Raw genomic sequence first — 27988 nt, 5'->3', positions numbered from 1 at the left:
TTACAGATTTACAAGTTCTTGAAAACAGTTTTAAGGATGAAATTAATGTTGCTAGCCCTTATAAAGAAAATCAAAGGGAGGCTTCTCCCAGGAATACCCTCTGCACAGATACTGATTTAATTACCCAAGGACAGACCTCGGAAATACATGTCACTGAGTGCAAAGAAGCAGAAAATCTAGGACCAACATGTAGAATGTTACTGGAGGAAAACAATGCAAATTTAGGACAAAAGCTACAGGACAGCACTGAGCCATTGGCAGCATGCCACACACAAACAAGAAAAGTCTTTTTAGACAGTAATGATACTGTAGGTGCCTACAGGAAAAACGCAAGTCAGGAGACCAACTCTAGCAAGCAAGAATTGTGCAATACTACAGATGAATCGATTTGTACTAAGGCAGATAAAAAATCAAATACCATACAACACGACAAAAGTGTCCTTACAACTGAAGCACCCAAAACCGAGTCCGAAGCGGTTCTTTGCACTGAGAAGAATGCTGTGTGTGAGAGAAGTACAGATAATCATCAAACTAAGGAATTAAGTTTTGGCATCCTATCTTACAGTAAAGAAAATTCTCAAACAGAATACCAAAAATGTAGCTTGCTGGACAGTGACAATTATGTAGGTAATGGATTACATAAAACAGAAAAAACCCTGTTAAATCTGAGTGGTTTACATAGAGATAAACTTCCTTTTAGAGAGACACACGTAGATGCTGAAGACAGAAATTACGATGACAATGCCAGAAACATAAACGGTGCACTGAGGAGTACTGATGTTCCAGCAACTGATGCTCAAGATCTACCAACTGTTTATTGTGATAATGCAAGCAGTGATGATGCCACAAAAGAACACAGTGATAATACGTCTCTCTCAGGTATTTTCAATTTTTGCCCCCCAAAAATAGAAACAGGAATAAATGTGGATGACGTGTGCAGCAAGCAACCTGAACAAGACAGTGCTGAACAAACAGAGAATGATACAAATACATGTACTTTGAATGCTGAAGCCATATCTCCAGTAAAGGCTGATGGTCTTGAAATAATTGTTCATAAAAACCCCCCAACAGATAGAATTAGTACAGATAAACTAATTCCATGTAAAAAACCTGATGATATTCAGATACACTCCATAAAAAGTGGACGTTCCCTGGAGATTAATAACTCAACAAATAACACATTGTTAAAAGAGAAGAAAGACTCACTGAATACTACAGTTCCAGGAAGGAAGTTTGCTGAGGGTCACCTGAAAGAATCATGCTCTTTACCCATGAGAACATCTGGAAATTTAGTAAACATAAGTGGAAGGTCATCCTTTGATCTTTCAACCTCAGATAAAAAAGCTGAGAAAACTCCAGTATACTTAAATTTTTTAGACCTCCGTTCTTGTCCAAGAGTAAATCAAATGAGAGGTCAAGCTACATGGACTTCAGCTTCCAAGGAACCTTCCCTTTTGAAAGAGAAACTACCATGCTTAGTGGAAAACACAAAGGTTATTTCAAAAACACAGTGTCAAAATTTCAGTGAAAATGTTGACAGAAGAGAAACAGGGCTAGGTAAGAAAAATAAGCATTTATGTTTTGAAGCATGTACTGAATATACTTAGAAAAATTCTCAAAATGTGAAATTTCTGCATCCAGGTTTAGTGCAGCATTAGAAAAATGTAAACTTTCTGACATTTTTAGTCATATGGCAAAAAAAATTTGAAAGATGAGATTTCTCCGTTAATTTATAGTGTAAATGCAACTAAACTAAACAGCTTTTCTTTTACATAAACTTTTTCTCGTACTTCCCTTTGTGAAAGAAAAGCAGTGCAATGACAAACTGAATTTTTATAGGCATTTCTAACCCTAATGTAGGGCATACTCGATATCAGGGCTCTCCATATATCTGAAAAACACTCAGCAGCTTTTAGAAATTATTTAGTGTCCTCATTTTGCATAAAAATTAGGGTAGTTTTTGGAACCAGTAGATGCTTCTTTGAATGGAGCTTTGAGAAAGCGTACTTTTTTTTAATTGTGTATCTTTAATTCAGATGGACACTTAAAACCATCCGAAATGTGCTGAATGTGTGAAAGGAGCTTTTCTTTGAAGCTCTGGAAAACACACCTAGCTGTTAAGAGTGCTCAAGAAGCTTTTTCATCTCCTCCTGTTGGCACTTGCTGATCATTTGCTGAGCAATATTTTGCATATGCAAAACAGTAAATATGAACTTTATTCCATGTGTTTCTAAATCACTACTGAAATGTGGAAAAAGTGTATTTTAGATTTGGTTTGCAATAAAATTAGCTGTTAGATTACCCCTATACTTATTTACTAAAAGTGCCATTTTTAAACTCAGTCTTTTACCAAAGTAATAAAAGCATCATCTGTATTTCCACCGTAAATTGACTTCAGCTCGTTTACAGATATTCCTCTATTTTAGTAACTGGACATAGTAAAAAGATAATGTAAGTGGTGCCTTCCTTTCTCAAAATAAAGCTTGCATGCAGATTCTATTCTTAATGCATGCTGTAAGCTTAGAAAAAGATCATCTCCTAGTCTCTGAAGAAATGAAAGCCTCTGCTTTTGTAGAAAAATGGAGCTTTGGGTGCTTAGATGTTTCTCAACAGGCCTAGATCCACAAAGTAGGGTGCTTGTGTCTATTTGAGGTTTTGCTGATGTAGTGTTTTGAGCTGTGCCCCTTGAACGTACCAAGAGCAGAATGGACCCCCATCCCTTAAGTTTTGTGGCCAGTGGCAGTGAGACAGAAAACCAGCAGTGTGGTTTCTTTATATTGTCCTGGTGTTATGAATTTAGGTTTATAGGTAATTTTGTTTCTGTAGTTGGTCTCTTGCCTATGTCTGTTTATATACAGATGCACAATTTTTTTCAGTTCAGTTTCACAAAGGTCTTTGTGCCTAAAACAATAGTGGTGGTAGCAAGGTAGCAGAATCCTGATCAAATGATACATTATTAAAAGAAATAATCTGAATGTTGATACCTGTTTCAAGAAAATGAATGCATAGTTATGTGATGTCCTGCGTGTATCTTTTCTGTACGAACAGACAGCGCTATCTGAAGTTCTTCCATGTGTTCCTCTTCCTTTTCTTGTCAGAAACCTTTCTGTATGCAAAGTACCATAATTCCAAGTGACTCCGAGAGGTTCATCCAGAGGAGTTGGTAGGGATTTTAATATAACTCTTACTCCCCACATGAGTTGCCTAGTGACCATCACAGTCAGCAGACCTCTTGAATTCTAGCAAACCTTGATAGTGAGGATCTTGCTCTGGGTCCCAGAGTGCCTCTCACTCTCATCGTACTGCCTAATTTAGATATATCCCTACTTCAGCTTGCTGACCTCTCTGAATCCTGCACCTCTTTTGGAGACTAAAGAACCTTACTGTCACGATACCCAAGATTTAGTCAGTGAGGTACTCAGCACTGCAACTTCCAAGATTTACTGTGGTTGGTTTTTGTTTTATTTTGTTTTCAGGTATTTTCCCAAATGGCAAACCTGGAGTAGAATCCATGGTGTCCCTAAATTTTTTTTTTTTTAAACTTACTGAAGCACAAACAGTTTAGCCATATGGGAGACCTAGAGGCGAACAGCATTACTGAAAGAGTTTAGTAAGCCCATCTGAGGGAGTTCCTTTTACTGCCTAACCGCAATGCAATTTATTATTTATACAACTGTGGTTCCAGAGAACAGCCACCCCACATCAGTAAATGAAGGAATGAACTGGAACGGGCAAAATCTTCCTGGCGAACTCTTAAAAAAGAAAACAAACTCGTAACTGTTTTCCTCTTCCTCACAAGAGAAAATGACAGTATTCTTAATTAACTGTTACATAACCATGAAGTAACATGTATTTTCATAGCAAAACAAAGATTTTACTATTGTAGCAGTGATCAACAGGCATCTGTGCAGTGACAGAACAGCTACTGTTTGCCTTATGAGTAATTGTGAAAGTACGCTTACGTTTTGATCTTGCAAGGAACTTGATATTGGTTTCAACAGAGTCTAGCAGCAGTGCATAAAGCCCATGCAGGATTGGAGCCTTATACTCTGCTATGATTAATCTACTTATTTGCCCTTCCTACCTTTAGCAAATAGCTACAGCCTGATTTCCTGAAATATTAGGTATAACCATTTACAAAAAGACTCCCTATTTAAAATGTTCTTTGTTTGTCTTAAAACCTTTGTATTTAGAATGTCTTTTTTATTACAAGTCACCCTGGAATATGATGTCAGGATGGTAGTAATTACATATTTTATTATCATTATCGGAAGGTGAGTCTTAAAGTAATACTGTTTGAAAAAAATATGTTCAGTTAGAATATTCAGAATACATACATTTTCTATAAATCACAGTTTTGTCATTAACTTAATATGTGAAAATTATATAAAACATTTTTAATCAGACTAGAAACATACCTCATCTTTAGAGACAAAATAGATGCAGAAGTATGTGAAAGAAAAAAATGAAGAGGGAAAAGCCTACAACAGAGATTCAGTGATTTAAAACAAAAATATTTGATTTTTTAAGATCAGAGGTAAACCAGAAGTTTAGTTACTTTACAATTAGTGCCTAGAGACTAAATTGCAGTTGTTACCATTTCCTTTTTGTCAATCAGGTTCTACCAGTTTTAACAGAGCTGCCGACACTTTGAATACCTCTAGTATCCACCAAGACCCCCAGGGAGACCCTAGTGAAGAATGGAATGCTACAGCAAAGACTTTTTATGATTCTTCTTTTCCCACAGAACATGTAAGTCAATTAAAAATATTGCGGACCAGACCTCAGTGAGCTAATTCCACAGATATTTGTACAACTGTACGCATCTGGATACTTTAAGACTGAGTCAATCTCCAAAATAATATCAAAAGGGCAACAAGGCACCATTTTTCACAATTAAGGTTGATAGAAAGCAGCAGGAAAAAGTCACAGCATATGAATCAAACAGATGCTAACCAGTCTGTTTGGGAGGGGAGGAAGAGGGTAGTTCATTGTGTACCCTAATAAAAATCATCACCTACAGTAAAAGTAGGAGTTTAAAAAAAAAAAAAAAAAGGAAAAAAGTAGTATGTAAAAGTATAAAAACATTGTTTCCTTTATTACTTGATAGGAACATGTTAAAAGAATCTGTGAAAGACTTCAGCATATCTATGAATTGGAGCCTATCCATTTATTCTACACTACAGTGATGTGAGGCCATATTTAGACTTATCTTATTATTTAGTAGGATGACATTACCCAAACGTGTAAAAGCAGTTAACTAAAAAGAAACCTATTGTTTGCCTGTAAAACAACTCCATTCAGGATGGCACTAGCAATGGCTCGTGCTGCATTTAGATCTATGTTAGACTCTGGAGCTTGAACTGCTGTATTAGGATTTGACCTAACACTAAGCATATTATTCAGAAAAGATACAGCAATTTACAGCTGCAGTTGACCTTCATTTTTAGAAGAGGTTCTAGAGGTGTTTTTCAGGTAGTTATGGCTCTGTTCTTTGGATGAGGTCTGAGCTCAGGGTGGATAGTGTTTTCAAGTGACAAAGTTGGCTGACTTCAGCAGACTTAATCAGTTCTCAATGCCATTAGCATTCACATTCTCTGAAATTCAAAAGTAAAGAAAGACGGATGTTTTAAATTACTCAACTTTCCTAACATGACTCTACTTGGGAATGACAGTGAGGTGGATTTTTCACCAAACATAGTGGTGGTTATTTATTGTGTCTCTCTTGCTTTTTCTCACTGAGGTGGAGCCAGGAATTGAGTGAACTAAAATACCTAATCCCTAGCTAATACAAAGCTGTATTTCGTTATCTGATTGTAGTTATATCTACTTTGTCACCACCAAACTAAAGCTCCTTACGTGCTGGCTAAGTAAAAGCTGAGGTGGACAAGAACAGAGTGCCTTGCTGGTTTGACCTTTGATTATTTTCCAAATACTTAATCTAGGGAATCTCAGCCTGGGATATTGCAGACTACTACCTCCCTTCTGTGTTGGTGTCATTCTAATACCTGCTGTCCTCAAATTTGTCATTTTTTATGACCAGTACGAAAAAGCTGTTGGGAGATTAAAAATAGGCTCAGCAGTCTTTTTTGCTGCTCAGTTTATTTGACTAACATGTATGATTATAACTAGAGCAGACTTATGCCTTCTACAATTTGGGTAATCTCATTCAACCAAAGTACAGTACTCTAAAAAGTGATAAAAATTAAAAAGAAATGCTGCAGGTGCAATTAAAATAAAAATATGAAGAACTGTTTTAAATACTAGTCTGTGCATGCCCGAGTACCAAAGTGAGGATGCATAAGCACCCTCAGTTCAGTTTAAACAAAAGTCCCTAACCATGCAGTCACACTATTCAGCAATGAATGTTTCTTAGGCGTATGTGTCCCATAGGTTGCCATATTGCTCGGTGTTGGCAGTAAGACACAAGTTTTCCTTGTATTTTATCGTGAAAATGCTGAGGCCTTTTAGTTTGACAGCTGAGATTGTATTTTTTTTTTAAGTTTTATTCTAAACCCACTGTCACAGAACTGTATTAAAATGAATGAAAGTTTTTCTGTTGGATTATTAGTACAGGACAGATGCAGCCCTATGCGCTATTCCATAGAGATTTTGACAAGTGGCTTGCAATGAAGTATCACCTGTTTCTTTCTGAGGCCTTGGGAAAGAGCATGGGAGAGTATACGTATATGGCTGCTAGAATTAACAGGCTCAAAATTTTATTGCTCAAACAAAGAAGTTACTTCCTCATCGAAATGGAGATTACAGTTGTTATTGACCTGAAGTACCAGTATCTTCAGCTGCGTGGCAGTCATGCTGTTACAGAGACAACAGGCTAAGTGAACAATTTGCATGTTTATTGTTCACATTTCAAACTTCAAGAAATGCTTGTGCACTGAAGAAGGAAAGTTTTAGCACAAAATTCATGTGCTAAAATAAAGGCTGGCCTGATAAAAGACTTTGTGGCTTACAGTTGCTTGGGGCACAGTTGCCTAATATTAAAAAAATAATTGAGCAGAGGGGAAAGGCCTCATCTTGCAATCCCTGTAAGAGAATTACCCTAGCATGCAACCAAAGGATTAGATGTTACGTTACAGATCCCCAATAACCACTGCAACGCTGGCTGTGTAGCACCTGTGTGCAGGCAGGTGGCTGGGGCCGCATGCTGGCCTCCCCAATGCGCACAGCGTTGGATTACGAGTGGAGAACTCATCATTCAAGCAAAAAACTGTTTCCCTACTGTGTTGCCATATGTGTTTGATTTGTTTAGATATGAAGCATCTATCAAACAGTAACTAAAACTATTCAAGGAACAAAAAGATCTTTAACATAAAAAACCCAACATGTTACAGACCTTGCATTAATTAATGATGTTTGCTTTCTAATCTATACAGCAAAGCGGAGAGGGAGTTAACACTATAAACTTCATGATTTTGGGTTTTGTTCATCAAATGCTTGCATAGCAATAGAAACATCAATTGCAACATTAAACTATTTAATTAAACTATTTATTTTGCTAATCTGCATTAGAGTACAAGGTTGTCTTTTGCTTTTTTAATCTTACTCTTCTGTACTAAGTCTTACATTAAGGTTTGGTTTATGAAAGTGTATTTGTCATTATCAAGTTTTCTAAATTAAAGCTGAAGCAAGCACTTCAAAATAAACGTATTTTTCCAATTGACTTACCTTTCTGTTCACACTTCTTTGCTTGCTTAATGCTCAGCAAAATCCAACAATTTAAACCTTTGTACCTGAATTTCACTGGATTATTAACTGCTACATTGGTATTCTGTCAGGTGAAAGAAGGATTTACTGCTTTACAGCAGGAGCAGAAGTCTTCTCACATGACTGTAACTCCAGCAAGAAGTGAAAGTGCACTCAGAGATGAGGACAGCTGTTCTATTCATAACTCCTTTATACAAAACCAAATAGAAGAAATTGAGAAATTCCTGAATTTGGAGAGACTTCATTTAACAAGAAAAAGAAAATATGAAGAAAGCCAGTGAAGATCAGTGGCAGAAGATAAAAAGCATGTCTTTTAGGCACAAATAAATCACTACGTAAACCAGAACTGTAGAGGTATTCCTATAGAATACGGTATATATGCACTGTGCTTTCATGTTTAATACAGCGTATAGACCTTTTTTTACGTTAATGGATAGAATCCCTACTACTAACATTAGTTCTCTGTTTCTGCAATCAAATCCAAGTTATTATAGGTTTTGCCCAAAGTTAAAGAGTTCACAAGTTAATGTTTTAATATCCATTAAGTAAAATTAAATGATTACTTAAGAGTACCCTTCTCAGAAGTTTTGTCTGAAATACTTCAATTTGGTTTCTCTGTCAGACTGCTCACTCAGTTTTCAAGCAAAATCAGCTGCAACTGTTTCAAAATACAATGGTTTCTACAAACATTTACAACAACTTACAACAGTTCTAAGTGGCAGAAGAACAGGAAAATCTGCTTACCTTTACTGCCAAATTATTTAAATATATCTGTTGCAGTCGATTCTGTATCAATAAGGTCTCTTTCAACACTGAAGCATCAGGTATGATTTACAGAGATCTTGCTTCATAAAGCTTCACTTCTAACTGGTTCACACTTTTCCTCCCTTAGAGTATAATGGAAATTTTCTCTTACCTTACAATTACTTGCACTATCATTTTTCTGATCTCTCTCCCTCCCCGCACCTCTTGCAAAGAAAGATCCTCATATAGTAAACTTAAACAAGAACAAAAGAAGCATAACCAATATTGCTACTGTTTGTTGGTGCTAATTATGTAAGAAAATCAACAGAAGATATTTTCCGATGTTAGTTTTATTGCTTTTTTTGTGTTGCAATTTAGAATATTTTGCTTCTTTAAACCAATTGCATAATTTTGGAAACATTCACAAATTATCAAAGTTTTGAATAAATTTCATCTGTAGTGACATTACTAGGTCAAAAAAAAATTTTTAGGTGTCTGAGAGACTGAGAAGACTGTTTTTCACTTGATTCAAATTTTGTTTCCAGGTGTTTAGAGTGTCATACAATTGCTGCCATTGCTGCTTTCCAAAAGTCCGATGTGTGCTGTGACTAGAGAAGTAAAACAAAATTGGAAGATGATTACTAGATGTCATGCTCACCTACTAATTCTTTTATAGCATTACTTTACTCTCACAAGTGAACAGAAAAATTATTTTCTCTACAGAAAGGGCTGCACTTTACCAGTTAGAGAATTCTGTAGTGTTCCCAAATATTTAAAGCAACAACATTCATTAGTATTCGTGTCACTATTAGGTCATTAAATGAAATGTGCTGGAAAATAGGACTCTTTCATTAAATAAGCTAATCACATTCAGTGTGAGCTTTAATAAAATTATGATAAATAGCAACTAATTAACTACCAGCAACTGATAGGAACAATACCTTGCTTCTAGTTAAAATATTCTACAACTCTAAGTGAAATAATTAGAACACACTAAGTTCTGCAAAATGCTATGAAGAATTGTCTTACCTGACAACTACTTTCCTCTGTGTCTGATCTATTTTGCAGTATACCATCTTTGTCTTTACAGCTGCAAAAAAGCAATACTGTTTTGAGCAATATTTTCAAGATAGTGCAAAGGTATTAAACTGCATAAAAACTGTTCAAAATTACATCAATACAAACATAAAAACACACCAGTTCATATTGTTTTGCTGTTGGTTTTAACAGTCCAGTAGGCAGAAAAGCAAAATGATGTAACAAGATGAAGGTCACGCATGAATCCTATTGTTTGGTGCCAATCTATGAAAGCAATATCCTGTGCAGTTTTTATGAACTTCTCTCCCCTACAAACACATCCTGTTTTAATGACAGCAAAGAAAACCAGATGACAAATTAAACCCACAAACAATTTATTAGTTCTGTAAAGAACTACACGAAATACAGTTCCTGTCACTGAAAAGAAAAACACTGTTTAAAAGACAAGTTAGGCATGTCTTTAAGCGTGAAGTTTTGCAGCTATATCTTGTAACAAACACAGAAAGGAAAAATTACTATTTTTCTGAATATTTAACATTAGCTTAGAAGACTATAAAAGGTGTTGTTCATTAGCATTGCGTAAAGTATGGTACTGCAGTTCTTACCATCAATAACAAATGCTTCTACATCGTCAGCTCCAATCTGAAGTTCCTGTTGCATTGTGTCGAATGATATTTCTTTATTCTCTACAGCCATTCCCATGAAAGTAAGTAACCTCATTTTTGCCATATTGTGTTCGTGCAACAAGCCTGTATAAAAGTGTTGATAGTTTATGGATATGAATTATAATACAATAATTTATTAATTTGTTTTTCAGGTTATTTTTACTTTATATGCTTCCAATAATTTAAAATGTATTTCACATTAAGAAAATATTCTACCTGTCCTTATCAGTATTTTTTTGAGGTAAAATATTAATGCCTGCATCTTCCTTGTGTTTTGCTAAAAAAGCTAGTTTAGTTGGGAATTCATCAAGACTCAGTCGTTGTCAGTAAAACATAATAAACATCTAAAAAAAGAAGCACAGAGATTTTTTGAAACTGTAAAAACACCACCTTAACAAGAGTTTTACGTGGTGAGGGTACAAGTGAATTTTTCAGTTGCGTCATCTGGAAGAACAGCAACACAACAATAAATGAAAATACGTGACTGGTAATGTCAAAACCTTCTTACAGCCTCACCGCTCATTCTCATGTACTTGCTTGAAAATAAAACTCTCTCAGTCATGGTTTAGCGACATAACATTTTCGTGCCAGAAGAATGTGTTTTGGCACCAAATTAACTGTTTACACCATAGCAAAAAAGCATCATGAGTCCCATGTATGCTTACAGCATCTAGAGTGGCAAAAAAAGCGCTCTTCAAGAATAGAGGAACAGATATTAAAAGTTAGGTCAGATCTTTTACATGATTGTATGAATGGCAACAAGGAATTGAGCCAAGGGCTTGCACATCTAAATCGGAGACCGTTTCCCTGAAAAAAGGTCCAGGTTAATAAAGTTAAGACATTCAGAAGAACCAAGGCATTTCTTGATCTGAGTGCTGTGAGGTACCAACTAAGATTCAGTGGAAGTTTCTTTAAAATGAATGTCAATCATTCTGGTTTGGAATGACATTATAAACATTCATATTGCTTCAGTAAATATTTAAGTTTGGAATTTATAACATCCATACACTAACAGGAAAGCACATTAGTGCAGGACATCATGTTGCGTTAATTAGCTATAATTATGATGCAGGTTCCCGATTTGGCACTGATTCAACAAAAATGTGATCACCATAATTCATACGAATGAGGAGCACCAGCAACTATACCTAACTGGGTTTAATGGAACTCTACAAGCATCAAAAAATCAATTAGCACACATTAACCCTAATTAACAAATGCAAATGAGATGCTGATTAACTTTCCGAAAAAGACTGCTGATAATACCAGATTAGATGTGGACATGTTAGGGCGATTCAGTTGACACAGATAATGCTACTGCTGGCCTAAGTTGTCAGCATTAATAAAACAACAAATTGTAACAAACTGATGCCACCTGTAGGAGCCTTCACTGCACAGCTTCCATAGACTGGTTTTAACTGGTCCTGATCCAGGAAAGGTTAGAACTGAAGCTGATGCTGTACTGTCACTGAAATCCTATTATTAATACCCTTTATTTTAAAGCCCAATGTCTTGGCAAGTTATTTAAAAAAAAAAAAATCTTTAAAGCATGGTTTAAAATTATGTATTTTGGGGAACAGATCATAGGTGTTCTGGAGAATTTTTGAATGCCTCATTTAATAACTGCATTGCTTTCTGTACCAAACTGCCCTCATTTTTCAAAGGCATGGCTGAAACACTCAGACCTACCATTCCGGTCTGCACTGCCTCAGAATCTCTACCTTGTCCACTGCTCAAAGACACTCAGAATTTTCCGAGTACACCATAAAGCAGGTGGAAGATCAAACTAACTAGAAGTAAGACTGTCTTTCAAAACAGTTACACAGATATTTAAGGATTTTACTAAGGTTATGTGAATCCTAGATATATTGAAAATGCACACACTGTATATTCACAGAGGTAAACACAGATACAGGGAGGCAAAGCAAAAGAAATCATGACTGTTGTATATTATATGATTAATACTACGTGTATGTGTAATTCATCTTCCATAAATTTATTCAAATGTTAGAATAACAGCATTTTCAGCAAATACTTCTGTGGACAAATAACTAACAGATAAGCCATTTCAGTACATAAAAATAATTACAACACAAAACCCGCTTTCCCCTAAGAAAGAAAAGCGTAAGATATCTACACAACTAATGTTCAAATACATATGACAAAAGGTATGCTTATCCTATATACACATTTACAAACTACCAAAAACTTGCTGCTAATTTTATCCACGAAAAATCACATTGACGTTTCCATCATTTTAATACCCAAAGTACCAGCATTTTAAAGCTTTGAGGGTAATTATTCTCAGAATTATACCACACTCCATTAAACAAAATAATGCATGTGTTAGAAGGCTGCACTAAACTCTGTTTTAGCAAAACTATGCCTTTTTTTCAAATGTGTTCAGCCAGCGTTCAAGTGTCATTTCAAAATCAAAGTTATTAAAAAAAAAAAAAAAAAAATCTGAGTTTTATGGAAACATTTATTCATTACCAATATGTCAAAACCTTAATGCAGTAATAAAAAAATCTGCATCATTGAGCAATTTTTGCATTGTCACTGACCCCTGTCCTAAAAAGCTGGAATATAAAAAACGTAATTTTAATGCATGCAATAGCTTATGAACCAGTGCTCCTTTGAAACAGTCAATTACACATCAACGGGGGAGTGTCAAAGTGTTAATTACTACTCCTTTTTTCCACAGTGTGTAAATAAAGAGGGTGCTGACATTAACATTCCATCACATTGCTTCATGTGATGAAACAAATTAACTGGGACAGACTGTGGCTTGCTAGGTCTAATGCATCAGCACATGCAGACACACACACACACTATTTGCATGTTTTATCTTACTGTTCAGGAGAAGTATTTGCTGTTACAAAGTTATTAATCATTTAAAAAAAAAAAAAACCACAAACCACCTGCAAGAGATTTATACAAGCTGCTGGCTTACTCAATAAAGTTGTGATCTCTGGCCTAGCCTAGAGTATCAATGCATTAGAACTGCCCTCCCAAAAGGGTTAAGAGAAAAGAAGTGGGGAAAAACACAGTTCTCTTCCAAATCCATAAAACAGCTTGTCCTAGCAGAACAAACCACAGTCAGATAGTCCATTTACAATCTAGTAGAGGTTAGAGTCTACAAACTCTAATCCATTCTTAAAAATTCCTATTAAATTTCCTTGGCTTCAATATATGGGTTCAAACTGAAGCACTTTGCGGCTTCCATATCTTAACCCACGTAAATAGTCAGAAATGTAATGATATGAAAACTTACCAAGGGAGTCAATGAAGTCTTTGTTGTTCTGATAAAACTTGACATAGGATGCTAGTTTAGCACTTACAAAAATTGTCAAAAGCTAGAAGATGGAAAACAAATATAAGAACGGTTTAAATATTATGTTTCCCTCCCTGCAGACTGGATGGATATATATAAAAACTATTAGTACTAAACAGAAAAATAAACCATTAAGAGGTAAAATTCTGTCTTCTGTCAATAGCTGAGGGCAATGTGTGCTGAGCTTACTGCCTTGAAAGGCAGTTTTGCTACAGAACTCATGTGAGGGCAGGATTTGTAACTCTGAGTTTCTGAAGCTTCTAAAAGGAAACATTTCACATGTAATGTTTTAATTTTTTAATTCTAAAAGCATTAAAAGAAATAGTACATTGCAGCTCAGTATCACTGACATAGATAACACTTCTAATAAATTTCAAAAGACACTAATAAAACAAGGCACTCAACAGATATCAAACCACCTTGCTAAAAACAAAGTTACTTACATCATGAATAAGTTCTCCTTCCAAAAATTTGACTGGTTTTAAGGCAAGAAGATGATCAAAGAGAAAGGTATTGGGATCCTTCAATGCTCGTACAATACATCTAATTAGAAAAGGAAAATACTTATTCTTACAGCAATACACATTTTTATGAGTAAGTGCAACTCAACTTGTTCTTTGCTTTCTAGGAAACACCAAAAGGCTTTCAACTATTCTTAAATATAAGACATGTCACATTTCCAATTTTAATCTTCATTTTACAGGTGGAAGAACAAGGAAGAGAAAGCATTAAGTAATTTGCCCAGTATTACAAATTAAATTCGCCACCAGGTGGTAAGACTACAGATCACCCTACTGTTTCCATCTATGCATTTATGTCCAGCCAAACCTTCCTTCCTAGAGGTATTTTTACTGTCCTCCTAAAATTTCACAGAATTAAGTTGTTTAGAAAGATGAATTATACTTGAATACGTGACACAAAACAGAGAAAACCCCAATACCAAACACAGCAGGACCTATGATTTATCAGTTGCAGCTCCAGACTATAAACAGACCTAAAGTGTTTCTAGAACTCTAGATAAAAACTTTTCTTCAGCAGCACATTAGAAGACTTAGTGCTACGCTCGCTCTGACAGCCTAGACTGTGCCCCGGCCACAAAACATACACGCCCAAGAACCTAAGGTCTGCACAGATGCAGCAGCATGACAAACCCTAGGCAGGCGTGCTCTTTCAGATGCAAAAGGCCTCAGACTGCTGTAGGGGAGTCAATGAAGTTTTCATTTATGCACAGACACTTTAATTTTCAAAATGAGTCATGCTGATTTTCCTGCATGCTCAAGTATAAACAACTCCCTTGAGAACTGCTGGTTGTACACACCCAGCAGAACTACATGACTTATTAAAAATCTAATTCCTAAGAAAAACCATGATAGGTAGGATGTCAAAATACAAGCTTTTACTCATTTTGGCCGGTGGGGAAAATACACCGTTAAGAATCAATTTACGCCCAGCTTGTCCAACAACTAAGTTTATTTCTGTGCAGTTCACATCCTTAGTACTTGCTCATAGAAAAGAGAGCAAGAATTTCTTTTCAACAGAAAGTGCTATTTGAAAAGAACACTTGAAGTTAGAGTCAAACAAATCAGTAAGTAAAGAATAAAGGATGCCAATTCAAATTTTGATTGCACAGTTGATGTAAATGACATCCTTACCCAAGGGTGATCTCTCTCAGCGGTGACCAGAAATACACCTGTGCACTTGCACGGCGGACTAAACTCGACTCTGCCTAGGAACAACCAAGCCAACTGCAGACTGCACAGAAGCTCTTGATCAAGTCAGCCATGCTACAGAAAAGAGGCTGTGGCAGGGACCTTGCCTGCCAGGCCATTCGATACTTTTAATAGTAAGGCAATCAACATAATGTAGCAATTGAGGAAAAGCTACTTTTAAGGAAACCAGGAAGTCAGTATTACCTGTGAGCATCAACCCTAGCCTGGGAAGCATTGTCCTCTGTGTAACTTCCCAGAAGTTCCACCATTACTTTGGCTGCAGTGTCACTACAGAAGAAAAAAAAAAAAGTTACCTCAGGATTGCTGAAAAAATAGTTCAAACAAGACACTCAAATATTTAAATAATTCTGTTATGATGTTATAGGTCAAATTAAATTACACTTGAAAAAGATGTAGATCATCCGTTTTAATTCTAGTGGAGAGAACAAATTAACTAGATGTATTCTTTCAATTCTTGTTCTACAAAATGTTTATCTTCACCCTTCATTTCATTCTCTTAAATTGATAAATTACCTGCTGGTTATGGAAAAAGCTTTCTGAGCTAGGAACAGCTTTATATGGTTCACTAGAATGCTCCTCTTACGCACATCTGGATTTAATCATTGCAGAATAAGTAGCGCTGCAAAGTTTATTTCAAATGTAAAATGGCGTATCTTAAAGAATATTTATGGTCAGGAAAGTGACTGTATAAAAGCTGCCTTTTCTTCTTTCACAGATTCTCTCTTCAAGTACTGAGAGTGAGAACTGCTCATTTTACTGACGAAGTTAAGCAGCCAGCAATTAGATGGGCTTAGGCTGCTGTGAAGCAAGCAGCTTCCAATATTGCTTTGACAGACAGCTTTTGGGGGGGGAGGAAATCATTCTAAGAAAACTGAGTAAACCTTCCGCCTTGTCTACCCAGATTATTTTGTAAACAACAGCTCATCAATGTTACTGCAGACCAGCTGTGAGACCATTACTGTGTCATTTTAACAGATTTTGATTTATTTTCACATAACAGCTCTTACCACTAGTGAGGCCAGCAACTGCTGATGCTTTTTACAAAATTTTCAGCAAAAAATATATGCACTGAATATGCTGTGCGTATACACACAAAAATCCATTTCCTATTTCTCATGGAATTCTTGTTAGCTATTAAAATAGAAAGCTGTGACAGTTCTTCCATACAGAAAATAAGATTTTGCTGATGCCATCTTACTACCTCCTTTGGACAGGATAGGGTATGCGTGTAGATACAACCAAACCTCGATAATGACAGCATGTGCTTTGCAGAAACCTCCCCTGCATGTACACAGACTGGCAACTACTTTACTGAAAGGTACTTTCTCAGCGGACAGGAGGAAGGTTGGATACTACTCTCCAGAGTACAGTGAGTTATAGTGTAAAGCTAAGCTCTTCCTTCGAAGTAGCTCAATTCCAGATACAGCAAATTTCCCCATGTGGTCTGACAGACGTACAAAATTTCCTTGAAGGAAAAAAACTGCAAGACTAAAGTTTCAATTGGCTTTAATTACTTAAGTTAATGGCATAAACCACACAGGGAAGGAACAAACCAACACAACACCCCCAGTACGTGCTGTGCTGTGATACGGGTTTAACCCATGCAGCAGCACAGGTCTGAATGGTTTTTATAGTACAATGACACTATCTTTATATGGGTACTTATTTTAAATCTCACAATACTACTATTTGACAGCTTCTCTATAGGGTGAGGTTCTGTGCTCCTAGAGAATTTACCAGATCTCATAGATATGCAGTACAAATATTAAGACATCATGGGAAGCCAGCAACATCACATATGATCTGGATATATATAGAGTGAAGAGAGTTGGTGCTCAAGGCAGGGGATTTTTCTATAGGTCCCAGCCATTATTCCAGAACTGCGTTCAGGGATGTAAACTTGAATGAAACATTTGTTTTAAGACTCCAGCATTAAAGAGGTGAGCTTATGTTTTGTCCTGGCAACTGATACTGGTGTGTAGAGGAATTGATAGCTCTGTATCAGTGAAATAAAATTAATTTAGACAGCTTTATATAGGAGAGAACTATGTGCATGTAAATCAGTCTGTGACAGACTATGATTTTTGCAATGGTGAAATCTTATCAACACTAGATGATCTAGCAAAGACAAAGAACCAGTTTAATACAGGACTGGTACTATATAGACATGCAAGTAAGGGGCTCAGCTGAAGTGCTATTCAACTTAACAAGTCCCCTTATTTAATATAAACTTTCAGTAGTTGTTCTTATACACTTCAGAACTGTGTTGTGGAGTTCTGGAACTTTTCCTTTCCTCCCCCTTCCCTTCGGAGCAAAAATTGAAAACTACAAACTTAACTAATTTCAAATGGTATTTGCAATCCTCCCCACTTTTTTTTTTTTTTTTAAGGGGCGAAGAGTGTAATCTTTCACTTGTATTTCTAGGAAACATCAGAATGCTACAAGACAATTCTTTGCAAACTTTCTGTGCTAAATTCCTGTGAGCCTCAGCAAATATGGCAGGCCTTTTAATCTTATTCATTCTATTCAGTGTCAGATTACTACTGTAAATTAGGATGTTTAAAGCAGTTACACAGATCGCTATTTTACCAAAGCTCATTGCTTAATCTGTATCTCACCTAAGATGCAAACTGAACATTCTTCTAGCAAGACAGCTTGCACAAGTACTCCTAGCTCCACCTGCCAACCTACATTCGTAGCTTGACAAAAAGCCAGTGAGAATTGAAGAGTGATGGTAGATAAAAGGAAGAAAAAAAATACAGAGTATTCACAGACTTAGTAAGATGCTGGAATCACATCCCTCTAGATTACATGATATTAAATGGAATTAAAATTAAATTAAACAATTATTTTGCAGGTGTCTGACATGCTGAGCTTTTTGCTACAGGTATTAATAACCCGACTTGCCAGACCTTTTTGAATGTAAACCCGGGCAAGACTAATCCCACTCTGAATCCTGCCAGGGCAATGGCAGAGACCAGCTGTAAACTGGCACCTGGCATGATATTCAGGGCCTCACGGCAGAACTCAACTCTCTGGCTGCATGCAAGCCACGCATGCCTGTAAAACACCTACAACTGGAAAAGAAAACAGGTTGCGTACCTTGCAGTTTCATACCAACACAGCTAGGAAAATGCTGAAGACTAAAGCAGCTGAGGCACAAAACTCTACTACAGAGCCTTTACGGCAAGGAGCATAGGCAGCAAAGAAAGTAACTAATCTCTTGGAAAGCTTGGCTGCCAAATACAGATCTCAGAAACAAGCCACACCAGACATCTGTTTTCCAGCCACCACTACCAATTTTTCTTCAGTTGATCACAGGAGAGGCACAAATCCCTCTTCGAAGATATCAACATGATTTTGATCATCAGAAAGAAGAAACTTCAACCAGAAAGTGACTGGAAAAGATTTGATGAAACAAGCTTTCACTTACCACTGCAGGAAAAGGAACACCACACAAACACCTGCATCATCTACTTTTCATGAGCTACCAATCTGTTCACTACCAAGTTACCCACCGGGGAAAAGTCTAGTAGCTATGGAAAGCCATCTCTTCTGCCACACTGAGTGAAGTTAAAACATAAAATGAACCAAAAAAAAAATTAAACTCAATTGTTGTCAACAATGTATTCTCTTCCCTTGATTACAAATCAACATGGTAACTGAGGTATGATTTTTATTACTTATTTTTCAGTTCCCACTTATCTTCCCATACTGCCCGACAGAGCAACATTCCTAAGTGCTAAGGCTGGAATGCTGCTGTGATTTTCCCATACTATTGCAAATACTGCCCACTGATCCAGGAGAGTGAACCAGGTCAAAGGTGCTAGGGTCACTTCTTGTTTTCTTTTCTGGAGAGAAGTGTAAGTGCTCTGAAAAATTGCTCCATTCAGCGCAAAGCTTGTTGCAACAGATGGTAAGGACAATGAGTGCAGGAGTAATATATTACAGGGTTTGTGGAAGTTTTTAACGCCTAGCTTAAAAAATATCACCTATTATTAATAAGCAAAACCCATTTGGCAGCAAGGTTATTAGTAGCACTGGAAACAAAAATTAGAAGTTTAATCCACAGATTTGATAACAAGACTAGCTAAAAACAGTTAGCTATTAAGTATGGGAATTAAGCTAGTTAAAACCTCTCAATAAATCAACAGGATGAGCAGTGATTAAAAGAGGAGCATTACAGAGTATCGGTGTAATATTTCTGAAACAAAATAAGCATTAAGCTATGTATAAGATCTCTGATGAACATTTCTGAAATTATTTTGACCATCTGAAATCCATCATACAGTACTATCAATGCAAAAGCATTTTAATGTTAGTAACAGGAATAGGAATTCCCAATCATGTTGTAGCTCACAGTGTAACTACTCCATGAGGATTAATCATCCCTAAATTGAGGTTAGTTAAAAATGATCCTGCTGTGCTGACGCAGCATTTCCAGGCTACAATTTCACCAGGCCAGAATAAGCTAACTCTCCTGCCAGAAGAAACTCTCCTCCTCTTATGACAGCTCCACGCTTTTTTTTTTTTTTTTTTTCCTGCCTGGCAAGGTCACCTCCCCAGTCCAATCCACCATGCGGTTGCACAAATGCCTACACCAGCACAAACACACTCAGGCGCTAGTAACTGGAAGGGACAGGACAGGAATGGGGGGTACAGGACAGAATTGCTTCCTTCTGCAGCAGTACAACGTTATGTAAATGTAAAAAATGCTAGTGCAGTTCTGCTACCAGTGTAAGTCAGCAGTGTAGAGGTCCTGATGCTGCCTCGCTATGAAAATTAAAAAACTTAGAAAACAAACTCAGAAAACAGACTGAAAGGGAAGGGCAGGGGGAAGCAACACCCCCCCCCCCCCACCTCGAAACTGCAGCACGGACAGGTTAGATAGGCTGAAACTGTTGTGGAACTGCAGGCTGAAACTACTTCTGGATACCAGCCCATCTCAATAGCCAACGCAGTCAATACACCATATCACATCCATAAGATAAATTGATGATAGCTCTCAGTTAAGACTTACATTAATTTACAGGCACGATACACAGACGATTACTTTACATGCCAGAAGACACTGGTCTGCCAAGTTTGTTAGATCAAAGATGCGTCTTATGATCCAGGATGATAATTTAAAATGGCCAAGCAGATATTCTGTGGACATTAATTTCCATGACTAGTGGAAAGCTCTGTCCTAAAGGTAATGTTTACACAAAAAGACTGAATCTGTTAAGTGTGATTGATAAGCCTCCCAACATCATTAAATAAGAGATAGCACTACCATGCACTAAAATGTCAAAAGTGCAATTAAATAATAAACTTGGCATAATGCTACAATGCTCAAAGATTAATATTTATAGAAAAGAATGGTTTTATTTTGGGAGTCTGTGGTTTGCAGCTAATTCACTACTAATTTTCAAATACTTGGAAACACTGGTTTAATGTAAGAGTACTTAAAAAACATAGCAAGAAAAAAAGGCAGGTATATTTGGATTGAATTAACAGCACAAATTAATTTTTAAAGTGCTGTGAGAAATACTTTCCCTACAGATCACTTACAATGCCCCAATTTAAAATACAGTTACCTAGTATCTATTACTTGTCTTTTATACCTCTTTTTGCAGTCTACTAGGACATCATACAGCAGTCTCAGAAGAGTATGCTTTTTCTCTGTGCCGAGATTCCAGTCAGAAATCCATTTTCGGACCTAGGTAGAATACAAGTGAAAAAGCAGTACTGGGGAAAAGACTAAAATAAAACTGGAAGTATTTCTTATTTTCTCTCAAGCAGAAAAGGATCAAAAAGATCTTGCACAGAGATTTTCCTTTGGGTCCCCTGTCAGGCTCCCCATGCGGAACCCGGAAGTTTTCCCATGAGAAGCCAAAAGTCTGTGCTCTCCATATTACTTCCTAAATAAGGACAAATGATTCTAATACACTCTGATTCCAGAGCAAGGGACAAGAACTTGATGCCTCACTCCTGATCAAAGCTTCTCACTTTCATTACTATCACAGTAATCAAATAGACACATCTAACTACATTCAGCATCAGAAACAGAAAATAAACAGCAGCTTGATTTAAATGTTGTAGACAGACCTCTAAAAGATAAGAAATACTGTATTCTGCATTTCTTAATTCACTAGGCTCTGACAATTTGTAACAGGTCTGTATCAACTCTGACTAATATTTATTGAGATGCAACATGGGTAATGCAAAGGCCGTAACTTGAAGCACCACGTTAATTACCTGATCTAGTTCAGTTGGAATGTACTGGATGGCACCACACGATGAGGCCACTTTAAGAAGGCTGCAGTACACTGTGTATCTCACAGGAGTGTTCTTATCCATACCATGGAAGAGATTGCTCAATCTAAACCACAAAGAAAGAACAACTGAGTTCAAGAAGTTTCAGAAAACATTACTGGAGTGCACGTAAATGTTTCTACTAAGATGTGTGCTAGTACACACAAAGCACCTAGTGGCACCTTACATCCACGATGAATTGTAACAGCTTCCAGTTTTGTAACAGTTTTCAGCAAAGAAGCTGAAAACTCTATGCCTTTTAATTTTAATTTTGTAATACCCAAGCAAAGAAAGTATATCGGTACTTCTATTTTATGACAAGGAAAAAGAAGGTTAAAAAAGACTGCTTCCTGCACAGAGACCTATCTTGACAGACACCCCGCACTTTGATTTAGACATGCAATTGCAAGATACTGTTGTCTCACTTTTCTCTGTACAATACTTACAGCTGCAATCTAAGAGACGGACGCTCTCCTTCCCGAAATTTTACTAACTTCTCACACAGGCTTTCAATCAGTGCTTCTTGTTTGTCAGGTTCCAGGATAAGAAGCAAAGAGACTACACTGTTCATTACGCTCTCAACATCTGCACAAAACAAAACATGCAGCTGTTTAAAATTGCAAGCAGCAATCATCAGTAGCTATTCAGTGCTTGCAAGTTACTTCTGCCATGAATTATTATTTTGCATCAGCAAGAACTGTAAAAGAAAGAAAACGCCAAGATAACCAATCTGGATATTCATCAGAACATACCACAGATTTGGCTCATGAGGTCTTTCACCAACTCATCTCCATGTAAAGCAAGAATTACCTCTCTAAGGTCAAAATAGAATTTCGTATCTGATATCATGCTTTCTCCAAATTCTCTGTTCATACATAAGAGAAATCAGAGGAACTTCAGGTTTTTGTCTTAAAAAAAACAGTGCCTTCCTCCCGCACATCCAGAAAGCTGCCCCACAGTTCTAAAGCGAGAATACTAACACCTAGTGCTCAAGTACAGTAAAACATTTCACCAGGAGCACAAGAGATACCCACACCACAGGAAAAATGCCTGCAAGAACAAAGCATATTCAAAATCCTCTTCAGCTCCTGTTTTAAGCATGGTGTTACATCTTTTCCAAACAGGACCAGACAGGTTTTGTGTTTTCTTTTCAGTCTGCCCAAATATCAGCTATGCAAAGGATAAGAACAAAACTCATTACGTATGAAAAATATTATTCCCTGAAATTACATCTGAACATCAAACAGCAGAGCAGTAAGCTTCTCCAGTATTTCATACTTACTTGCATACAGAAGGCAACATGAAAAATAATCTTAAGCACTCCTTCTTAGATGAACCATGCATTCTTTCAAACAACACATATTATTCATATTAGCAATTGATTTTTTACATGTTAAAGTTCTAAATGGAATCTGTATATTGGTACAGAGCACAGCAGGCAGGAAAAGATCATTTAAGGCTACTGCAGCATTACCAGTGTCATTAGAACACGTTAATGCAGTTTCTAAGGATCTACAGTCCTAACTCAAAAAGAGTTACTGACTACTGAAAAACCTAGTGTTTTCAGACAATAGGAATCAATTAACATTTAGGCCTTAAAACTTCTACTTACAGATGTCTAGTCTTAATTTTTGTTGATCTGCAGCATCACAGCTGTTAATTGACAGTAAGTCTTATTTTTATCATACTTTTTTCAGAGAGAAAACCTATTCTACATAGAACTTGCTATGCCCTCAAAATACACACAGACTAGCTCAATTTCTGACTTCTTTAAAGGGTGCTGGATGTTTGGAGAGGGAGGGGTAGGGTACATGCAAATTTTATGATGGAAATAAGCTCTTTCAGTTTTATAAGGATGCATATGTTAACACGCAAGCCATGCAACGTACCTCTAAATTCTGGCAACTGCTACTGTTTGAAAGCACTGATGGCGACATGCTTAGCAAAAACAACAAGACTTAAAGATGCAAACCTTTGTCATCCTCTTTCAGGCACACATCACAAACTTCAATAATCTGTGCCAAGTCCACATGAAGTCCACCTTCGGCGTTTTCTTCAGAGATTTCTGCTCCTTTGGATTTCAGGTAAGCTCGAAGTTCTGCAGCCTTAAAAAAACCCCAAACACACACAAAACAAAACAGTTGTTTTGTGAACAGCAAAGTCAAAGTAAATAAATTTCTTAGAGATTTTTATTCCGCAACCACTCCTCCGCCCCTGCCGCTCACTCACACTAGCTCTCACTTCTCCCTACCACCCCGTATCCTACAACGCTCCCTCTGCATATAACCCAAATACCAACTCAGTGCACGTGCTGTGCCTGCTTTGCCAGTAACTGAATAGATCACACAACTGTTGAGCTTTCTCACAGCACTTACAACCCATGTCACTTACAACTGCTGGCTGGAGGAGAGCAGGCCTAGTAAGTTTTTGTAACAAAGCTGCTTTCTTCTTAGGAATTTTTATTACCTTTTTACTCCCTTTGCAAACTTCAGGTAAAACAACAAAACCACTTAGCTGTGTCTTCACCAGAAGAGAAAGAGGGTATAAACAAAACCACTTTAGAGAAGGCAGAACATACAGTCTTCACACAAATTAAAGACAGCTCCCAATACAATCCTATGACCTGCCTTACCCTTGTTAGGATTTAAACCTACACCAACAACATACCTTTCCCCTAGTGACTGGCCTATGCATTAACTTTACGATCCACGGTTTCAGCAGCAGAACCATAACCCTTTGGAGACAATCTGTATGAGGCCATTCAGCTTTTGGCACAGGGGTACTCTGACCGGCATGCTACTGCAACACCAGCTGTGACTGACAGCCGGTTCGGTGTCAAATCATTATGGTACCACAAGACACAGCTAAATGCTCTAGGACCCTTCACTGTACTGAAGATGTTTCAGACTAACTACTTGATGGGGATTTACTAGCCATTACGACAAGTGGAAACTGGACTGAAGGCTAGTAGATGTGTATACGTTTCTTACAGAACTCCAACTGTGTATATACACACTGCTTAAAAGACACTGGGAACGGCAAACCCTAAAGAGCAAGGACAAAACAAGTGGCTCAAAGACAAAATTCTCAGTTCCCATGCCTGTAGTATCGAGAATCCTGCAAAACCAAGATGCATAAATAATGCTCCAGCCCGCACCCGAACTAGTTTTCCTCTCCTACAAAAACCCAGTACTGCTCAGGAGAGACGAAAACAAAGTATTAAGGAGGTGAAGAACTTTGACGAGGAAACCGCAAACACAGACTTGTCTTTCAGTTTACAGCGCCTCCAACTCCCCGGCTCAACCTCCCCAGGAAAGGCCACACACGAGCTATGGAGAGCTCCGCGGGCCCGCAGCGAGCGCGGCAGCCTCCGGCAGGGCACGAACGCGCGCCCCCGCCAAGGCGGCAGGCCCGGCACCGCAGGCCCGGCACCGCAGGCCCGGCCCGGGCGCCCGCTCCGCCTGCCCCGCCAGGGCCCCCTGCCCCGCCAGGGCCCCCTGCCCCGCCAGGGCCCCCTGCCCCGCCAGGCCCGCCTGCCCCGCCAGGCCCGCCTGCCCCGCCAGGCCCGCCTGCCCCGCCAGGGCCCCCTGCCCCGCCAGGCCCGCCTGCCCCGCCAGGGCCCCCTGCCCCGCCTGCCCCGCCAGGCCTGCCTGCCCCGCCAGGGCCCCCTGCCCCGCCAGGCCCGCCTGCCCCGCCAGGGCCGCCTGCCCCGCCAGGCCCGCCTGCCCCGCCAGGGCCGCCTGCCCCGCCAGGGCCCCCTGCCCCGCCAGGGCCCCCTGCCCCGCCAGGGCCCCCTGCCCCGCCAGGCCCGCCTGCCCCGCCAGGCCCGCCTGCCCCGCCAGGCCCGCCTGCCCCGCCAGGGCCCCCTGCCCCGCCAGGCCCGCCTGCCCCGCCAGGGCCCCCTGCCCCGCCTGCCCCGCCAGGCCTGCCTGCCCCGCCAGGGCCCCCTGCCCCGCCAGGCCCGCCTGCCCCGCCAGGGCCGCCTGCCCCGCCAGGCCCGCCTGCCCCGCCAGGGCCGCCTGCCCCGCCAGGGCCCCCTGCCCCGCCAGGCCCGCCTGCCCCGCCAGGCCCGTCGCCGCCCGGCCTGGCCCGGCCTCCCCTCCCCGCGGTCGCCCCCAGGGGCGGGACCCGGCCCTCGCTCTGCCGCCGACACCCGCGCGGCCCACTGCCCGCCGAGCCCCGGCCGCGGACCTGGTCCTCCTCCGTGATGTCGATAAAGGCCGGGACGCTCATGGCGGCGGAGGCTCCCGCAGCCGGCCCGCGCACGCCGCCCGCACCGGAAAGGCAGAGCAGCTTCCGGCGCCCGCTTCCGCTTCCCCGCTCCGCCCCGCTGGGCGGTGCCGGCTGAGGGCGATACCGGCGGGAGGCGGCCTCGGCGGCCCTGGCAGCCCGGCGCCCAGCTCCGGCCGCGGGCGGTAGCGGCGGGAGGCGGCCCCGGCGCCCCCAGCAGCCCGGCGCCCAGCGCCCAGCGCCCAGCTCCGGCCGCGCCCCCTCAGAAGGGCGCCTACCCCTCCGGCCTGACCCGCCGCCGGGCCCCGAGCGGTTCCCCCCGCGGTTCCCCAGGCGGCCTCGCCGGCGGAGCTCTGCTGCGGGGTAGCGGTGCCGCTCCCGCCGTGGCCGGGCGGCTCAGCGGCAGCCCGGAGCCGGACTGCACCTCACGACCTGCCGGGCGGCAGCGGGCGGCGCCTCGGCGGCGCGGTGCCGGTGCGGCCGCAGCCGGGCGGGTGGCTCGGCCCTCGCCCCTGCGGGGGGCGGCGGGGCGGGGGGAGGTAGCCGGGCCCCGTCAGCCGGGCCCCGTCAGCCGGGCCTTCATTCCCCGGTGCGCTCGTGCCCTTTGCGATAGGCGTCTGTCACGCCGGGACCGCTACCGTGTGGAAAGAATGAGGCTTTTTTCCCCCTCTCTCCGCTTGAAAGGAGTATTTTCTGCTCCTCCCTCCCTTCCTCTTAAAAGTGTAAGTTCTTATCTAGTCCTTTTTCCTGGAAGAGTTCAGATAATGGACTTAGTTACGTTGGGAGTGAAACCTGGTCAGAGAGAGGACAGCAGTTCCCAACCAGATGCCGGCAACCTGTTGCTGAGGTCTTAATACCACCTTAGCTCATACTCCAGTTAAGAGTAACAAGCAGTGACTTGGTTTTACCAAGGTATTGCACGTTTTTTTCAGCTAAAGAAATTTCCAATTCAACAGCTCTGGCAGACCAACAGGAACATAGCTTGACTTTCCCAATATTTCAAAGGCTAAAATGAAAACCAAGAAAAAGAAGAAGAGGGGGGAAAAGTTTAAAACGTTTTTTTAAAAGTTCTTAAAAAAAAAAAAAAAGCGAACTTTTATTACCCTGTGGTTTACGCTAAGTGTTCACTGGATATAGAAATTTAGAAAACACTTATCTTCGCAACTATTTGGGTTAAATATTTTCTAAAGGCTGGAGGGTTTTGAGAGAAGGCTTCGTGGATGGCCTCTTACTGCTACATAACTACTGCCTAGAAAGTAATTAAGAGCTTTTTATTACTCTAAAAGTTGTTGAGTAATTTAAGATAAATATTTCTTTGGAGAAATACAGTCTGACAACCAGTAATGGACTTTTGAAGGGCCAGGGCGAGAGAGCGGAGACGATTACTCTGCTGATGAGAACGTTGAGGCTGGTACTACGGCGCTGTGTTGTGTGGTGTTTGCATTAGAACGTGTGAATCGTCTCGATGGTACAGTGTTTTGTAAAGTCTTGTCCCTGATGTAAAATAACTAAATGAGATACCGTTCACTGAGGCTAGAGGTAGTGCTTTATGCTTCCAGAGTTTAAATAAATAATCTGCAGTATGACAAAAAAGCTATATTGATCTATTGATCATACCACTGAGTGCCTTCCTAGTGTCGACACTTTAGCAAAATGAGCCGTTGCTCCGCTGTCAGTGAAACACTCGTTTACCCCCAATTTTATAAATGAGATTTTAGCAATAAATATGGAAACACAAATAGAAAGGGGCCCTAGCAGCGATATTTGGTGTTCACAGTTGTTTGTATTTAGAAACCATTTACACAAACTTTGGAGACTCATTGAATATTAATGGCAGCCTTGGAGTTTTCAGAGGTTTGCCAATATATTGGAAGCTAACTAGGAAAAACTACAACAGATGAGGAACTCAAAGGGGTCTATAGACTAAAGGTTGCCACTCCAGACAGTTGCTGTGCTTAAAAAATAGCAGATGCTATTTTTGTTGCCTTGGAAATTCCCTATGGAAATTTTTCATTCCTCGGTAAAACAATTCTTGATGAATTCAGCTTCACTGGCTGGGGAGTGGGAGTTCCGCCCCTTCTGCAAAAGCTGAAAAAACTTAATTCTGCCGTGGAATTACTGGGCAGTTTGCAGGAATTAAAGTCACAATCGGAGGCTCCAGGGAATATTGTGAGCTTGCAGGACAGCCTTTGCATCTCTAGGCTCTGTACTCTTGAGTTTTACAT

The 27988-nt window shown here is 39.9% G+C and overlaps 2 protein-coding genes across 4 annotated transcripts in view; one reads left to right on the top strand and one right to left on the bottom strand.

The window, feature by feature from the left end:
• CCDC73 (coiled-coil domain containing 73) overlaps positions 1-8027 on the top strand; it is a 58928-nt gene extending 50901 nt beyond the window's left edge. The window contains exons 16-18 of the mRNA XM_009479276.2: positions 7-1557; positions 4619-4752; positions 7797-8027. Coding sequence (XP_009477551.2) covers positions 7-1557; positions 4619-4752; positions 7797-8006 — 1895 coding nt within the window. The 3' untranslated portion in view covers positions 8007-8027. The remainder of the gene's footprint in view (positions 1-6; positions 1558-4618; positions 4753-7796) is intronic.
• A 774-nt stretch (positions 8028-8801) lies between these two features.
• Positions 8802-25790, bottom strand: EIF3M (eukaryotic translation initiation factor 3 subunit M). 3 transcript variants are annotated; one of them, XM_075712647.1, is made up of 11 exons: positions 25725-25790; positions 23506-23638; positions 21980-22118; positions 21477-21600; positions 20843-20937; positions 15420-15503; positions 13950-14049; positions 13447-13528; positions 10113-10256; positions 9499-9559; positions 8802-9077 (listed from the first exon to the last, which is right to left on the bottom strand). In XM_075712647.1, the coding sequence occupies exons 1-11, from the start codon at positions 25764-25766 to the stop codon at positions 8957-8959; spliced, it is 1125 nt and encodes a 374-aa protein (XP_075568762.1). In that variant the 5' UTR covers positions 25767-25790; the 3' UTR covers positions 8802-8956. The 3 variants fall into 3 exon arrangements, with proteins under 3 accessions (XP_075568762.1, XP_075568763.1, XP_075568764.1); XM_075712648.1 differs by lacking the exon at positions 10113-10256; XM_075712649.1 differs by lacking the exons at positions 21477-21600; positions 21980-22118; positions 23506-23638.
• Positions 25791-27988: the final 2198 nt, after the last annotated feature.

This window comes from Pelecanus crispus, chromosome 6 (assembly GCF_030463565.1).
Source record: "Pelecanus crispus isolate bPelCri1 chromosome 6, bPelCri1.pri, whole genome shotgun sequence".
In the NCBI taxonomy this organism is placed as follows: Eukaryota; Metazoa; Chordata; class Aves; order Pelecaniformes; family Pelecanidae; genus Pelecanus; species Pelecanus crispus.
The sequence above is the reverse complement of the archived record's forward strand: the minus strand, read 5'-3'. Positions and strand labels throughout refer to the sequence as shown.